Source organism: Cricetulus griseus, chromosome 8 (assembly GCF_003668045.3).
Source record: "Cricetulus griseus strain 17A/GY chromosome 8, alternate assembly CriGri-PICRH-1.0, whole genome shotgun sequence".
Classification (NCBI taxonomy): domain Eukaryota; kingdom Metazoa; phylum Chordata; class Mammalia; order Rodentia; family Cricetidae; genus Cricetulus; species Cricetulus griseus.
In genome coordinates, this window is record NC_048601.1 from 41,740,894 (window position 1) to 41,759,534 (window position 18,641).

Genomic DNA, 18,641 nt, shown 5'->3' on the forward strand with positions numbered 1-18,641 from the left:
GCCTCTTGCTCATTATCATCCTTACAGTGACTCTTGACCCTCTCAGGTAATCCAGGAAAACCTTTCCATCTCAATGCCCTGTGTTACCTCCATCTGCAGAGTCCTTCTTCTATGTCTAATGACATATCCCTAGATTTGCAGGGCTGGGTGTGGAGTACTAGGGTCTGTTATTCTGCATAATCCACAAATATTCACCAAAAGTCTTGAGCTTTGATTTAGATATTAGAAAGCCCTGTATTTGCATCTAAAAGTCTATTTCAAGTATTTCTTCTTCCAGATACAAGGCCTCCTCTCCATACTTCTGTTTCTTATCCTTGTTTTCATTTTTGTGATCAAGAATCATTATTCTCTGGAATTTTGTGGCTGTACTAGAGTGGATCTCTGTTTTATTATTCACTTCCATACCTAACAGCATTATAGAAGCTCTACTGTTGGAATATTTAGAGAAAGGGAGTGCTTAGGAAACTTCAACATTGCCTTTTACACTGTAAAGATATTTATGATGTGTTGTTTAATGAAGATTGTATATAAATTAGGACTGGTTGACGTTTGAGGCTGGAGTTCATCTCTGTAATTTAGAGGCTGTGATAGAATCCTGTGCCTGCCTGATGACACTAACTCCTGAAGGGAGAGTGTGAGTCCTCACTGCTGCACACAGCAGTTTCTTGCCATTTGTCCTTTAGATCATGTGGCTTTTCTACCTTCTACTCATTAATTTACCTCATAGAGTTAAGATTTGCATTAAAAGTAAACCAGTTTCACCTTTTTTTCCCCCTGTGTAATTGTCAGAGGCAGAGAGTCTTATAATGTTTCACACAGGAGTACTGAAGAGCTTTACTAGTCTATAGGACAAATGCCAACATATATGAGAAACCTAGAAGTGAGTGAGGGTTAATAAAGAGAAGAGCAATTATCCCTGGGAAAGGAAGTGTATGATCCTGAATAGACTCTCCCTCCAGATCAAAGGGAAGGGCAGTTTTAAATACAGAAAAGTCTGTTGTTCAATATCAGCAATCAAGTCAGTTCAGGTTTCCAGGAAGGAAATACTGAATAAGATTAAGGAATCAGATTTGAAAAGGATTACAAAAGAGGACCTGTAACAGCATAAAGGAGAGGGATTAGAGTTGGGAAGAAGAACAGACTGAGAATCAGTTCACATATCTGTGGACAAAGAGAAGAGTCAAACTGCAGTAAAGATCTGCAAATATTTTGAGCATTTCTCTATGCATTGTTCCAAACACAGTTGCCCATTAGGAAAACCCTACATGGAGCATTAGCAGTCTCAATGAGTTCAGGTAGTGAGAATGATGTGGCCACAGCAGCTGCCTCTAGTATGCAAGTAGAAGACATTTATCTATCTTCTCTGCAACAGGTTCTCTTCAGTGGGATCTGAGTGGAGCCTCTATGCCTACCAGAGTACCCCAGAGGTACACACAGACATGTTTGATTTTTCTTTCTTTATCTTTTTCCCTAGATACGTAGTTACTATGACAGAGACAAAAACATCATATTCCCAATGATATTAAAATACTGTATTGTTTTAAGTGCTAGTATTTATATGATGAGAAGAAAAACAGTAAGTGGAGTCATGTAATACAGATTATTTTTCAATGAATTTTAAAGTTACACTTGTGATATTTTTCCAAGACATTACATATACCTATTGTTGATACAGATTCATGTTAAAATACTTGCTTGCACAAATTTACTGTATGTTAGGTTTTCTGACCCTTACACTAAATTCTTTCTTCAAATTATCCCTATTCTAGATAATCTGCCCAAATCCTATACTAGAGACAAAGTTTTAATCTGTCTAGATAATAAATAGAAGCCTCCTGTATTAACCCAGTGTCTTGAGCAGTTTAATAAACAGAGAAAGAATGTGTTGTCTGCATTAAACAAAAATAAGGTGGAGGGGACATCTGAAAGGTGAGGGTTGGCTGAGATCCACAGGAGAACCATAAAGAGTCATTGCTGCTGCTGCAGCCAGTTTTACCAACTGCAAAAGACGCTTATTCTGTATTTTCAGCATTATTTTTCTCTAAGATTTATGTGGGTAATTATAGGGGTAATAAGTAGCATGGGGGTAGGCAAGAGACTAAGGGGAATAGTGTTTGAGGGTTTTTTTTTTCCATAAAGTTCAACGAGCAACTTTGGAATTTCCTATCTCACTGTTGACTTAGACCATCCTAAAATAGTCTTCAGTATTTAGAAAAAGAAATCAGTGTTTATGAATGCACCATGCTCAGTGTATTTCCAAAGTTAAAATAGAACCTTGTTACTGGCCTCACCATGGACTGTTACTGCCAAGCTCTTCAGGTGTTCTTACTCTGCTGCTCTTTTATATGTTTAGTGCTCTCCCTGGAGGGCTTTCATCCTTGTGTGTTTTAGTATTCTCTTGATACTTATGTCTATTCTTCAGTCATGAAAGAAATTCACACCCCTTTCCCCTGAAACTCATAGCATCTCCCAACCAAACTTGGCACATCATGTCACTGTGCTTTATAGCAGGTAATTGTCCATTCTTTCCCAAAAGAAAAGATACTTCACAATTATAATTGTGCTTCAAATCTATTTTTACTTGGACCTCATTAAATTTGTATTGATAGCACATGTTTTCAAAAAAATCTTTTAGAAGACTTTTACAGAAATTAACCAGGGAAGTAAGGTTAGTGTAATTGCAAAAGAAAACAGAGCCAAGGAAGAAGAAAGCCAGTAGAAAAAAAAACAGAAACTATGCCTTATAACACTTAGCTCTCTATTCTTTGAGGATCTAAAGCCCAGAAGCCTAATACTGTTTAGATGTCATTCTTGTAGAAGAGAGCATACTTCCTTAATAAACAGTTGTTTTCACTGCCTCACAGTTGGTAACGATATTCCTAGTAGACTTTTTTCTCATAGCTTATAGCATAATATATCCTTTGACTCAACAAATGCTTACTTTGGACCTGTTAAATGCATTAAATGTTTTAGCTGCCAAGTAGAAATAGGAGCAGTTGGCTTAAAACTGAGATCAAGGTTGAGGATACGACTCATGGTAGAGAACTTGGAAGTATGTGCCAGGTCCTGGGTTTGATTCCCAGCACCACAGATGAAAATGAATAATTGACATCATTTTGTTATTATCAAAGGGACAATTGAGGAGGTATTTATTACATCTTGCATCAAAGAATGTTTACTTTAGAATAAACTTCAGAGTTTCCCTAGGGGGTTGAATGGTGGCCTAGCAATTAAGAGCACACACTACTCTTTCAAAGGACTGGACTCCTGTTCCCTTCATCTATGTCTATCAGCTCACAACTAACTTTAACTCCAGTTCAGTGGGTCTTGTGACCTATTTTGGCCTCTGAAGGTACGTGTAAACACACACACACAAACACACATACACACACGCACACACACACACACACACACACACACACACACACACACACACACACACAAAATTAAAACTAAAATAAATTCTTTGGAGTCACTCTTGAACATGGACTGAAGCTTAGATATTGTTCTTTGGAGGTGACTGATATTATTGTATGAGCCTCTTGATATTATGTCAGCTGAATGAGGTTTGATGCTTCAAGAAGAGGAAACAAAAGAAAGAGCCATCTATGTTACTGAAAATGGCCAAATTTCATTCTTCTTTATAACTGAAAAAGTTCCATTTTGTTCATATTTTCTTCATTAATACATCTATAGAAAGAGACCAAAACTTAGTTGTTATAAATAATGCTTTTGAAAACATCAACATACAAAAATTCCTCTCTAATGTTTACCTAGTGGTTTCCTTGTAAAGACCTAATGTGGTATATATAGATCATATGGCAAATATTTTTCATTTTTTTATTTGAATTAGAAACAAGATTGTTTTACATGTCAAACCCAGTTCCCACTCGCTCCCATATACCCCTACCACTACCCAACTAAAACCCTAACTATCGCATAACCTTTCTGCTCCCCAGGGAGGGTGAAGCCTTCCATAGGTGGTCTTCAGGGGTAAATCTTTTTTAATTTTCTGAGGGTCCAGTCCATGGTGACTACACTAAGTCACATTCCCACAAACAGTATATAGAGTCTCTTACATTTGTAGATCCTAGATTTCACATAGATACATAAACCACTATGTGTATATGACAAGAAAATAGAAATGAAACTCATCAGGAAAGGGGGAGGAGCAAAAGTATAGGATTGGCACATGTGAGAACATGGTCAAATTATATTATTTACTTGTATAAAAAGTCTTTATAGAGAGATCAATAGTACACATGATGAATATATGACTATTCACCCCCAAAAATAGAAAGAAAGAGAGAAAGAAATAAGTAAAGAAAGATTTTTTGTTTTGTTTTGTTTTGTTTTTTATTTGAATTAGAAACAAGATTGTTTTACATGACAATCCCAGTTCCCTCTCCCTCCCCTCTACTCCTACCACCCCCAACTAAAACCCTACCTATTATATAACCTTTCTGCTCCCCAGGGAGTGTGAGGGTCATCAGGGTCTATTGTGTCTTTTAAGAAAGATTTAAAGAAAGAGAGAGAAATAAAGAGGGACAGAGGGATGGAGGGAGGAAGAAAAAAGCAAGCAAGACAAAAGTCTTTGTAGGCTCCAGAGCAGCATAAACAAAGACCCAGGAGCCAGAGAAACCTGGAGCCTGGAAGTTTGTGGGAGGGACATAATGTTGAGATTGCATCATTCTGTGTTAACTCATAAGAAGCTAAGGAGCTGTGATAAGTTTGATGCTAGGAATTGCTATTATATGATTGCTAGTGTAGACATATAGAATTATAGAGACACAAATTAAAGGGGAGCAAGAACAAAGCCAGCCAGGTATATAAAAGCATAACCCAGAACAGGGACAAGGAAGAAAGCAAAGATGCTATGTACACTAGAATGCCAATCAGCCAATCAGCAGTGTTCTCCATCATAATATAAAATGAATGCTGAATCATTTCCCTAAGTGCTCTCCTACATGACTTCAAGAAATACATCACTTTTGTACTCTAACTGAGTCTGGCACACTTTGCTAAGTAATGAAATGTATTTCTTCTTAACTTTGTTAGAACTATCATATGCTTGGGTCTTCAACGAGTATCCATCATTTGTTGAAGAAGACAGTCGGAGATTTGTCTCTCAAGAGACAGGGCACCTCTACATAGCTAAGGTGGAATCATCTGATGTGGGAAATTACACATGTGTGGTGACTAGCACTGTGACAAACGCCAGAGTATTGGGCTCCCCAACCCCTTTGGTGCTACGCTCTGATGGTAAGAGACCTAAAATGGAATGCCCATGAAGTCACTTGTTTTCATTTTGATCAGCTTGAAACTATTTAAAGTTTGGAGTGTTCTGTGATAAGATAAAAAGTCTCACTAAAATAAAATCATAAAAGAAAAATTCTGTGGCATTATCTCCTTAATCACTGCTGAAAGTGTATCTAAGATTCAGGAGAAAGCCAATTTAGGAGCTGGAGCTAAAGCTCGCCCAAAGAATAATTGCCTAACATGTACACAGCCCTGGGTTTGATCCTCAGAACTGCACAAAATGGATATGGTGGTACATGCCTATAATTGCACAGCTGGAGACAGAACAATAACAGTTTCAGAAGTTCAAAGTCATTTTTGGCCTCACAGTGAGTTTAAGACCAGCATGGACTACATGGGATTTTGAAGAGGAAAAAGAGGGGGTGCCAATTTATAAGCCTGGGCAGCTGACTTATTAAACTAAATCATATCTCATACAGCATAATGCCTTGCAAACGAATATGGAAGCACTTTTCAGTCAGGAATAATGGAATCAGAACACTCCCACATGTTAAATCACCATGTTTTGATTCCAGGGAGCCATTCAATATATTTCAGATTGACATGTATGTGATGAGGCTACCATTTAGCAAATTCCTTCCTATAATCTTTGTAAAATAGGAAATTTCAGAGATTATTAATATATTGCAGATATAAACTTAAATAGGTATGTTCACATTGAATATAGCATTTCAACGATGTTCTTTAAAATATATTGCATGTTGCAGTATTTTTGACTCCTTGAATCCAGAGTTCTAAAATGTTATTCCTTGCATGTTTGACCAAGGTTAGTACCAGTGAACCATTTCAATCACTAAAAGTAGTAGTAGGCTCAAAGGGGAGCCAAATAAATTTTTATTAACAAACACAAAATGATGCCATAGGAAACACTAACACTTCCAATATTGTATTGTGAATTCACAGGTGTCATGGGTGAATATGAACCTAAAATAGAAGTCCAGTTTCCCGAGACTCTTCCAGCAGCTAAAGGTTCAACTGTGAAGTTGGAATGTTTCGCCCTTGGGAAGTAAGTTCTTTAACAATCCCACATGTTGTTAGGTTACTATGGGGAGGGGAGGTGGGTTCTATTTTTTCTTGGTAGCATTATTTACTTTTATTTATACCTTTAAAACATTTTTATTCAAAGTTATAATGCAAGATATTAGATCAGTCTCACTATGGAATTAAAAATGAATACTTTTGATAGATTTCCTTCCCCCATCTCTCTTCCATTCTCTGCAACACGTGATCCTACTTTTACCCAATCATCTCTCTTCACCTCCTTCATGCTGTGTGTGTGTATTTGCCTACCTCACCCTTCTTCATCAAGTAATTTTCCCTCTCTTGATGTCCTTTTTTGATTTTAAGACTATAACTAAGTGTGTGTGTGTGTGTGTGTGTGTGTGTGTGTGTGTGTGTGTGTGTGTGTGTGTTTAAAAACACATACACGTATATACTTTACAGGTTAGAATCCATTTATGAAGAACATATGGTTCTTATCTTTCTGATTTTGAATCAACTCATATAATACAATGCATTTCAGATTGATTTCCCTGCAAATTTCATTTTCTTTACAACTGAGTAAATTTCATTCTGATTATGTACCATAATCTCATCTAGGCTGGTTGCATTTCTTTGATATCCCAAATAGAGTATCAGTAAACATGGATGAGGAAGTATCTCTGTCATAGGGTATGGAATCCCTTGGGTATATGCCCAAAGCACGTATAATTGAGTTTTATATTCATTCTGTTTTTGTTTATTTTATTTTTGTTAAACCTCTCTACTGATTTTATATTATCTGTACTAGTTTGCATTTTCACCAGCCATAATAAGGGTTTCTCTTTCTCAACATCCTATTATCTGTTGTCTGATTTCTTTGATTGCAATATGGCTGGTATCTCAGAATAGTTTCAGCTTGCACTTCTGTGATAATCAATTAGGTATTTTAAAAAATATTATTAACATTTGTTTTTCTTGTGATAACTGCCTGATTATTCCATTATCCATTTTTAATTGGCAATTTCTTTTCACTGATGTTTAATCTTTGTAATTCTTTGTAAATTTGTAATATTAGCCCTCGTCATAGACATAGCTTGTAAGGATTGTCTTCCATTGTGTAGGCTGTTGACTCTGTTTATAGTTTCATTGCCTTGTAGAAGCCTTTTAATTTCATGCAGTACTGTTTAGTGATTCTTGGGGCTGGTCCCCTGGACCAGATATGTTCTGAAAGTTCTTGCCTGTATCTGTATTTCAATGTTTTCCTAAAGAAGTTTTTTTTTTAATTTTTTTTTTTTTTTTGGTGTTTTGAGACAGGGTTTCTCTGTGGCTTTGGAGGCTGTCCTGGAACTAGCTCTTGTAGATCAGGCTGGTCTCGAACTCACAGAGATCTGCCTGCCTCTGCCTCCCGAGTGCTGATATTAAAGGCGTGCACCACCAACACCCGGCCCCTATAGAAGTTTTAGTATTTCAGATTTTAAGTTGAAGTCTTTGATGTGCTTTAAGATGTTTTGGTATAGGGTAACAATTTTGAATCAAATTTCATCCTTCTGCCTGTGAATATCCAGTTTTGCCAGCACAATCTCTTGAATAAGCTGTCTTCTTTCTATATGTTTTCGACATTATTCTGGGGCCACAGCTTTGCTTGTTATATCAGGTCCTCTAGTCTCTTCCACTTGTCTACCTGTCTTTTTGTAATTCAGCATTGTAATTTGAAGTCAAATATTTTTGGTGCACCCAATTAGATATTTTCTCCTTAGGATTTCTTTGGCTAAATCTGATCATTTGTAGATATGAATTCTTGGATTGCTTTTTCTAATTTTTAATGAATGACACTGGAATTTGTGTAGGAGTTACATTGAATCTGTAGATTAAGTTTGGTAGTATAGCCATGGTCACGATACTCATTATTCCAGTCAGGGGCATGGGAGGTCAGTCCACTGCTTAGTGTCTTCCTTCATCTCCTTGGCTAGGATTACTCCTAGGTAATTTATTTTTTGAAGCTATTATGAATGACATATTGTCTTAATATCATTTTCTGCAAATTCACTGTTGGTATAAATAAAAGATACTGGTTTTTATATATTGATTTTGTACCTTGCAACTTCATTAAAATGACTTTATAGGGTCTTTTAAGTATATGATTATGTTATCTGCAAATAGGTATAGATTGAAATCATTTCCCATTTTTATCTCTGTACTGTTTTTTATCGTTTTTGTTGTTCTAGCTAAGACTAATCTAAGCACAATACAATGGAAGAAGTAAGAGGGTCATTCTTTTAGTTAGGGTTACTATTGCTGTGAAGAGACACCATGACCATGGCAACTCTTATAAAGAAAACATTGGTGGGGGAACTGACTGAGACAGCTGGCCTGAGCTGCTGGGAGCTGATGGACTCTGGACCAACAGTTATGAACCCTGTACAGGACTGACCTAGGCCCTCTACATGTATATGACAGTTGTGCAGCTTGGTCTGTTTGTAAGGATCTTAGCAGAAAGATAAGGACCTGTCTCTACCTCTTAGCTGCCTTTTGGGAACCTGTTAGCTATGCTGAATTACCTGACATAGCCTTGATACATGGGGGGAAGCTTGGGCCTGCCTCAACTTGATGCTACATGCTTTGTTCAAACCCCTGGGAGGTCTTCCCTTTTTTGGATGAAGACTGGAGGAGGAGTGGATGGGTAGGGGTAGATGGGAGGCAGGAGAGGGAACAGGAGGAAGGGGCAGAAACTGGTCAGTATGTAAAATAAATGAAAAAATGTTAATAAAATAAAAATCTGAACAAACAAATAAATAGATAAATAGATAGATAAATACATTTAATTGGCAATATTGGGGATTCTCACTTACAGTTTCAGAGGTTCAGTCCATTATAATCATGATTGGGAACATAACAGACAGAACTTAGAGTACTACATCTTGACCATAGGCAGCCGGAAGTCCACTAGCAGTCACACTGAGGGAAGCTTGAACAAAAGAGACTTCAAAGTCTGCCCTCACGGTGACATAACTTCCTAAACCAAGGCCACACTTCCTAATAGTGCCACTCTCTTTGGGGGCCATTTTCTTTCAAATTACCACTGGCATCCTTATCTGAAGCCACATTTTGAATAAATTGATCTCAGTTTCTTCCAGTTTGGTGTAGTGTTGACTATGGGTTCATTTAATGTGAACCTTTTATTATTCTAAGGTATGATACATGTTTTCCTAAAATATCCATGACTTTCATCATGATGGAATGCTGAACTTTGTGAGATGCCTTTTTGGCAACTATCAAGGTGATTATGGGATTTCTGTCCTTATATTTATTCATAAGGTTTGCTAAATTTACTTAGTTTCGTATTGAACCAACTTTCTTCTCAGAAATGAAGCCCATTTAACCATGATGTAGAATCTTCTTATGTGTTCCTGAATTCAGTTTGCAAGTTCTTTGTTAAGAATTTCTTTATTCATATGTTAGTCTGGGGCGTTGGTCTGTAGTTTTCTTTATTTATTTAATTTTGTGTGTGTGTCTTTATCTACCTTTGGTATCTGGATAACACTGGCTTCATAGGATGAACCTGGTAGTGTCCATTCCCATTTCTTCTTTGTCAAAATGCTTGAGCAATGTCAGGATGAGAAATTCCTTAAAAATTTGAGAGAATTCAGCATTGATTCTATCTGGTCCTGGGTTTGCTTTATGCAGAGACTTCAGATTATAGCTTCGATCTCATTGTTTGTAATTATATGTCTAAATTATTCATAATGTTTTCTGGCTTTAATTTTGGTAGATCATGCACATTTGCAAATTCATCCATTATTTTTAAGTTTTCTAACTTTTTGAAGTATAATTTGTCAAAGTGTTTATTACTAATGGTCTGGATTTCACAGGAATTTGTTGTGACAACAGCACCTTTTGTCTAATTTTGTCTTCTCTCTTCTCTTTGTTTTTCTCTCTTCCATTTTATAAATTTAACTAAGGATTGTCAATATTGCATTGTTTCTTTTTTCAATGAACTTAATCTTTGTTTGATTTTGTATGTTTTCTAAAGTTTATTTAGAAGCAAAGAATAATTGAATTCAGGAACATATACACATATAATATATTTTGAAGCTTTAAAAAATATTGGAGGAATTGAAAATGTCTTATTAACTCCATAAACTAAGTCAGAAAAAAATGACTTTTCTTGTTCATTTGTCATATTTTCTATACTTAAAGCATGAGTTGACTGGCAAAGATGAACAGTTTATGGTATTAAAATATCATCTCAAAGATATAAACCTGGGAGTGGTAGCACATTCCTGTTACCATCACTCAGGAATCATAACAGAAGGATCAGGAATGAACAGTAAGTCTGGGCTACATAGTGAGACCCTATTTCAAAACAAGAATTAAGTCTTTGCCCATGCTTGTATACTTCACAGCTGGAAGTGTTCTTCCTTTGAAACCTGTATCTTTGACTCCCTTAACCAAAGCTTTCTGTTTTTGAGTCTCTAAGATTTCCAGAGAACAACAAATGACTTGACAGTTTTCTTATCAGCCCTGTTCCTCAGATTAATTGGAGAAGAAGTGATGGGATGCCATTTCCCAACAAAATTAAATTGAGGAAGTTCAATGGTGTGCTCGAAATCCCAAACTTCCAACAGGAAGATACAGGATCCTATGAGTGCATTGCTGAAAACTCAAGAGGAAAAAATGTGGCAAGAGGGCGGCTCACTTACTATGGTAAGCATCAGCTGTGGGGAGAGTTGCCTTATTTATACCTTTTGTTCTCTCATAGCTCTTTTGGTGTGTGGGGTAAGTTATAGCAGAAAATCAAGGCTTAATTTGTCCTGTTCTTTAATCAAGGACAAACATCAAAGAAGGAAGAAATTAAAAAGAAAGGCAACTTTGAGACCTACTTGAAGACATAGTCCTTTTACAGTGTGAAAGTGATTCATATGATAATGAAATCCTTCATTTTTTCTAAGCATGACCTTTCACACACTTAATCAAATAACAGATAGCTCTGACCTCTTTCTTCACTAGAAAAGGTGATTTTGTGTCTTTATGTGGAATGAAGAATAAAAATGCTTGTTAGGAAAAGTTACAATTATTACATTAGACAAACCAAATTAATTGAAGATGTGTTTTTGGATGGGCATGTTCCACCACACTCAATAATATATCTGTAGTCTATTTGCTAACTTTAATTTGTAATCACATTTGTTTGATAAACTGCTCAATTTGAAGAAAGAAAGAATTAACAATAACTTTTCTTTTATTTAGAGATCTATTTTAAGAAAATTAGTTATTCTTTTTGTCTTTTTACTTTTTCTTTGATTTAAAACATGCCATTAGCTATTGATGAAAATATGGCTTTGAAAGTGGTAATATGTTATTGTACACTACACGATACATCTGTAAAATGCACAGAAATGGAGTTCATTGAATATATTTGCAATTTAATTATTAGAAACATTGTAAACCCAGTAAGATTTCACTGATTTTATGGAGGGCAAATTGCATTATAGTCTATTTATTTTAGTAGCAGATAATTGAAACAGCTTTCCATGGTGGTGTGTACAGTGCATATAAATGCTGCTGGGGATGAAACTGTTTGCTAAGACAGCTGTTAAAACTTAAGAAACAGTTATGGATCCTCCCTCAACAATTTGAAGTCCAAATATATTACCTCTGACAAGATTAATGTTTCTTATATCACAGGTTTTAGGAACTGTAAAGGGCAAAATGAAGAAATGTTTTAATAGAAAGAGTCATTTGTAATTTTCTCACCTTGACTCATGGTTATTCTAATATAAAAAATATTTCCTGTATGTCAGTGGCTGTAAGTTGGTGGCATGATATGGAAATAATGGTGGGAATGGTGGTGGTGGTGCTGATGATGGTGATACCATAAATTCTTCACCCTTTTGGCTGAGCAGCTCAGAGTTGCCCACACAATGAGTCTTTCTCATTCCCTAGCTTAGTTTCCACAGTATGTTTGTCATCTCCATCACATCACACGAAGAAGTGACCACTGTGAGAAAATTTCTGACTTGTTAAATCAGTGGTTCTCAAACTTCCTAATGTTGTAACCCCTGAATACAGTACCTCATATTATGGTAACCCCCAACCAAGAAATTATTTTCATTGCTACTTTGTAACTATAATTTTGATACTGTTATGAATCATAATATAAATATCTGATTATATGATATGCAGATAGCTTTAGCCAGGCTCTGTGAAAGTATGGATTGACCCACTAAAGGTCAAGACTTACAGCTTGAGAATGGCTGTGTTAATGATTCAGCGCTTTTAATTTCATGACCCATAATCCATGCCCAAATAGGAGCCATTTTAGATTCCTCTATTGAGAATTGTCTATTTAGTCATATACCCCAAATTTTCATTGGATTATTTGGTGCTTTGGAGACTAGCTTCTTGGGTTCTTTGTAAATTTTGGAGATCTGTCCTCTGTCAGATGTGGGGTTGGTGAATCTATTTTCCCATTCTGTGGGCTGCCGTTTTGTCTTGCTGACTGTGTCCCTTGCCTTACAGAAGCTTCTCAGTTTCAGGAGATCCCATTTATTAATTGTCGATCTGAGTGTCTGTGCTACAGCTGTAATATTCAGGAAGCTGTCTCTTATACCAATTTGTTGAAGGGTACTTCCACTTTCTCTTCTAAGAGGTTCAGTGTGGATGGATTTATGTTGAAGTCTTTGATCTGTTTGCACTTAAGTTTTGTACATGGCAATAGGCATGGATCTATTTGCAGTCTTCTACATGTCAGCATCCAGTTATGCCAGCACCATTTATTGAAGATACTTTCTTTATTCCATCATATAACTTTAGCTTCTTTGTCAAAACTCAGGTGTTCGTAGTAGTGTGGGTTAATTTCAGGGTTTTCAACTCAATTCCATTGGTCTAGCTGTCTATTTTTGTGCCAGTACCAAGCTGTTTTCAGGATGATAGCTCTATAATAGAGCTTAAAGTCAGTGATGATGATGCCCGGAAGTTCCTTTATTGTACAGGGTTGTTTTAGCTATCCTGGGCCTTTTGTTTTTTCCTATAAAGTTGAGAATTATTCTTTTAATATCTGTGAAGAATTGTGCTGGGATTTTGATTGTGATTGCATTGAATCTGTAGACTGCTTTTGACAAGATTTCCATTTTTACTATGTTAAATCTACCTATCCAAGAACATGGGAGATCATTCCATTTTCTGGAATCTTCTTTAATTTCTTTCTTTAAAGATTCATAGTTCTTATGATAACAGGTCTTTCACTTTTTTGGTTAGCATTATGCCAAGGTATTTTATGTTATTTGTGGTAATTGTAAAGGGTATTGTTTCTCTAATTTCTTTCTTAGCACATTTATCATCTGTATATAGTAGGGCTACTGGTATTTTTGAGTTAATCTTGTGTCCTGCCACTTTGCTGAAGGTGTTTATCAGCTGTAGGAGTTCACTGGTAGAGTTTTTCGGGTCACTTATGTAGACTATCTTATCATCTACAAATAGTGAAAGTTTGACTTCTTTCTTTCCAATTTGTATCCCTTTGATCTCCTTTTGTTTTCTAGCTATTGGTCTAGCTAGAACTTCAATGACAATATTGAAGAGGTATGGAGAGAGTGGACAGACTTGTCTTGTTCCTGATTTTAGGGGAATCATGTAGATTTTTCTCTCCATTTACTTTGATGTTGGCTGTTGGTTTACTATATATTGCCTTTATTATGTTTAGGTATGTTCCTGTTATCCCTGATCTCTCCAAGACCTTTATCATGAAGGGGTGTTGGATTTTGTCAAAGGCTTTTTCAGCATCTAGTGAGATGATCATGTGTGTTTTTCTTTTTTCAGTCTGTTTATATAGTGGATTACATTGATGGATTTTCATATGTTGAACCATCCTTGCATCCCTGAGATGAATCCTACTTGAGCATGGTCGATGATTTCTCTGATGTATTCTTGAATTCGAAATGCCAGTATTTTATTCAGTATTTTTGCATCAATGTTCTTGAGGGATATTGGTCTGTGGTTCTCTTTCTGAGTTGTGTCTTTGTGTGGCTTGGGTACCAAGGTTATTGAAGCCTCATAAAAAGAGTTTGGCAATGACCCTTCTGAATTGATATTATCTGTTCCTCCAATTTCTTGTAGAATTCTGTACTGAAGCCATCTGTCCCTGGGCTTTTTTTTTTTTTTTTTTTTTTTTTTTTTTTTTTTTTTTTTGGTTGGGAGACTTCTGATGAGTGCTTCTATTTAATAAGGTGTTATAGATCAGTTTAAATTGCTGATCTGATATTGATTTAATTTTGGTAAGTGAAATCTATACAGAAATTTGTCCATTTCCTTCAGATTTTCAAATTTTGAGGAATACAGGTTTTCAAAGTATAACCTGATGATTCTTTGGGTTTCCTCAGTGTCTGTTGTTATGTCCTCCTTTTCACTTCTGATTTTATTAATTTGCATGTTCACTCTTTGCCTTTAGTAATTTTGGATAAAGTTTTGTCTATCTTGTTGATTTTCTCGAAGAACCAATTCTTCATTATATTAATTATTTATATTGTTTTCCTAGTTTCTATGTTATTGATTTCAGCCCTGAATTTGATTATTTCCTGGCATCTACTCCTCTGGGGTGTGTTGGCTTCTTTGTGTTCTAGAGCTTTCAGTTATTCTGTCAATTCTCTCATGTGCCTATTCTCCAGTTTCTTCATGTGGGAACTTAGTGCTATGGACTTCCCTCTTAGCACTGCTTTCAAAGTGTCCCATAAGTTTGGATATGTTGTGTCCTCATTCTCATTGCATTTTAGGAAATCTTTGACTTCTTTTTTATTTCCTCCTCGACCCAGGAGTGGTGCAATTGGGCATTATTCAGTTTCCATGAGTTTTTAGGTTTTCTGCAATTGTTGTTGTTGTTGAATTCTAACTTTAAAGCATGGTGGTCTGATAAGATACAGGAGGTTATTTTAATTTTTTTGTACCTGTTGAGGTTTTCTATGTTGCCAAGTATGTTGTTGATTTTAGAGAAGGTTCCATGTGGTGCTGAGAAGAAGGTATATTCTTTTGTATTTGGATGGAAAGTACTATAGATATGTTAAACCCAATTGGGCCATGACTACTATTAGTTTCTTTGTTAACTTTCTGTCTGGTGCTCCTGTCTAGTGGCAAGAGTTGGTGTTGAAGTCTCCTACTACAAGTGTGTGAGGTTTTATGTGTGATTTGAGTTTTAGTAATGTTTCTTTTACAAATGTGGATGCCTTTGTATTTGGGACATAGATGTTCAGAATTGAGACTTCATCCTGATGGATTTCTCCTGTGATGAGTAGGAAGTGACCTCATTCAGATATGACTAAGGGAGAAAAGTCATTATGAATGTGGCAGCTCTAATCTCAGAGTTGGTTTGGAACACCAACTCATTCTTCTATTCAAGAAGAAGATGATTAGAATATCAGAATTACCCAAGAAGATTCCCACTGGATATTCCAGCCTTAGTCAATGGTTTTTGTGCAAATCTAGCTGTATTCCCCTTCCATGTGGGTCTGAGAAATTCTGAAATTGGAAAAGAAGTTTTAGTATAAAGTAGGAGGAGTCATTTTGCGTTAACTGTGTTTCATATAGAAAAAAAACACAATTTTTATTCAGCAACAAAAACAAAAGAGCTAAGGATCCTTTCAATTTTATGTGGTGAAAAAAAGACAATTTTAGGAGACAGAAAGGAAAGACAAATCTTCCTGTGGTTACAATTAAACAGAAATAGATAAACTGCCACTCCATATGGAGGATGCAAATGCAGATCCCTGGCACACATCACATGCATAATTCAATGTGAAACCGCTAAGAGATCTCACCTCCCAGGTTTGGATCTGAAACACAAGCTGAGACTTGGCTTAATATACTGTGTGTGTTGAGTGGCTTCCATTTGAAGTGGTATGTCACTTTAATCTGCAAAAATAGCAGTTTCCAGGTGCCTTGCAAAACATAAGTGGAATTAATTAATTTACTTGATCCAACTGATTTGCACACATGATTTGAAGTTGTTTCAGTTACATCTTTTTTCTGATAGATGATCTCAATTCATATTATGGCCACTTATCCATCTTTTGGTGCTTTCATTTTAATGCACAAACAGTTGTATGAGTTGTTCATTGCTTTGTATTTAATTCAGAGGTATTTCCAACTTGGAGTAAATATTTTTCTTTGTCATAGATATTTCTTTCCTATGGATATTAATATTTAGTTCATCATTAAGGCCAATAGAAGCTGTCTTTCATTTTGAAGTTGTCATGAGATATAATCTTATGATTCAAGAATTTACTTGAGGAATGTAATTTTCTATACCTGAATCAGGATTTTAAAAATACAGAAAGCACAATGAAGTTGGCTTAAGATACAACACATTTCAACATCATCATCAAATCTAGAGATGTTTTATATAGCCATTAAATGAACTAAATATTATTCTAGTCTAGCCCATGTTAATCACAGCTTGTATCTGACACTCATTTATAAGCCATTTTTTATTTACTATATGATTTGAATCTCTTGTCTTTCTATTATCTATGTTCCTTGGTTATAGCAAAACCTCATTGGGTTCAACTTATAAGAGACGTGGAAATAGCTGTGGAGGACAGTCTTTATTGGGAATGCAGGGCAAGTGGGAAACCCAAACCCTCCTACCGATGGCTGAAAAATGGAGATGCCTTAGTACTAGAGGTAAGGTAATATATCTTCTTCATCCAACTCTTCCTGCCTTTTTAATGTATTCTTCCTTTAGCCTCTAGAAACTGGGACTCAGGAGAAGGCTTGGTGGGTAAACTGCATGTTTTTCCAGGGACCTGAGTTCAATCCTCAGCGCCCATGCTAAGAACAATGCTGAGTATGAGGGTTAATGCTTGTGGATCCTGGGGCTAGGTAGATAGAAGCACATGTGTATCCTCCAGCTAAAGACACTGTCTCACAGAAAAGGAAAAGGGGTAGACTATCTCTAAGGCAAGATACCCAAGGTTGTCCTCTGCTTCCTTGAACACACCTGCATGGATATCCATACAATTTAATACATATAAAACAAGGCATGTTAGATCCTAGTGTCAAAGAACAGGGTTTCTATAGAAGCAATTAAAGTAGGAAATGATTTATTTTAGTATACAGTTTCAGTCCATCATGATGAGGAAGGTGTGATGGGAGATTAAGGCAGGAGGAATTATGGCTATGGCTAGGACCTAGGCAGATATCACCTTCAAGTACTACTCCCCCACACACATCCCACTTGTCCTGGGAAAGCCAGGGTTTCCAGTTTCATAGCCTTCTCATGTTCAAACACAAGAGTCTTCAGGGAGACATTTTACATGTAAATCACAACATAGGGGAATCATACAAAATCAATCATCCAATTGTTTAGATTTCTTATCCTTTGCAAGTCAAGGCATATTGATGATTTTGGCACTGAAAAAGTATATTAATATAAACAATAATTTGGCATACCTGTTTTGCTTTAATCAAAATGGAGAGAAAGTTTTACTTTAATCAAACATGAAATTTAATTTTCCTTTCCCTGTTTTGTACCTTGGTCTGGTATCTAGAGAGTAAATACATCTGTTAGTTGGCTACCTTCGTAGTTGAATTGTGTATTTATTTTCTCATTCACTTTCTCTCCCCAGCCTTGTAATTTCTGCTTTTTTGTGTGTTTGTGTGTACAAAGTCAATTACATGCCTTTATGTTTCTATGTATAACCATCATACTTGGAAAAAACCCTGGTAAGTATGTGGGTTTCCTCGCACTCCCTTAGCACTCTGTCTAGTGCACTGAATTTATAATGCCTTAAGCTTACATGACTTTAAAAAAATATTGTGTTGAAAAATCTTTCCACCTCCCAAGATGAAAATCAACATCCCAGTGCATTTTTTATAGTCTGAATCATTAAACATAGACAAAAATGAAATGGCTGACACACTTCACCTTTGGTTTTGATAATTATTTTCTGATTTTTACTTGTGTATCTGAAACACATTTTTCCATTTCAAAAAAGAAAAAGGTTACCTTTCAGGTCAGAATACCTAGTAGTCTGAGGAAAATAGCAACATCTTTTGTCTGACTGAAATTTCAGGCAGCAGTGTTTATTTTAATCCTAAAATGTTATTTATCAGCAAGAAATATTATTTTCAATCCAGGAGAGAATACAGATAGAAAATGGTGCCCTTACAATATCCAACCTCAATGTGACTGACTCTGGAATGTTCCAATGTATAGCAGAAAACAAGCATGGACTCATTTACTCCAGTGCTGAGCTCAAAGTTGTAGGTAAGTCTAAATTTTTTATGTCTTTAAACTTGATTTTTTTCCTTTAATCTTCCACTGTTGCCAGAACCTATAATATTGTCTTTTTATG

The 18,641-nt window shown here is 36.0% G+C and overlaps 1 protein-coding gene across 1 annotated transcript in view; it reads left to right on the forward strand.

The window, feature by feature from the left end:
- Cntn3 (contactin 3) overlaps nt 1-18,641 on the forward strand; it is a 296,693-nt gene that overhangs the window by 173,728 nt on the left and 104,324 nt on the right. The window contains exons 5-9 of the mRNA XM_027428982.2: nt 5,059-5,262; nt 6,223-6,325; nt 10,820-11,004; nt 16,832-16,968; nt 18,424-18,553. Of these exons, the coding sequence (XP_027284783.1) occupies nt 5,059-5,262; nt 6,223-6,325; nt 10,820-11,004; nt 16,832-16,968; nt 18,424-18,553 (759 nt within the window). The remainder of the gene's footprint in view (nt 1-5,058; nt 5,263-6,222; nt 6,326-10,819; nt 11,005-16,831; nt 16,969-18,423; nt 18,554-18,641) is intronic.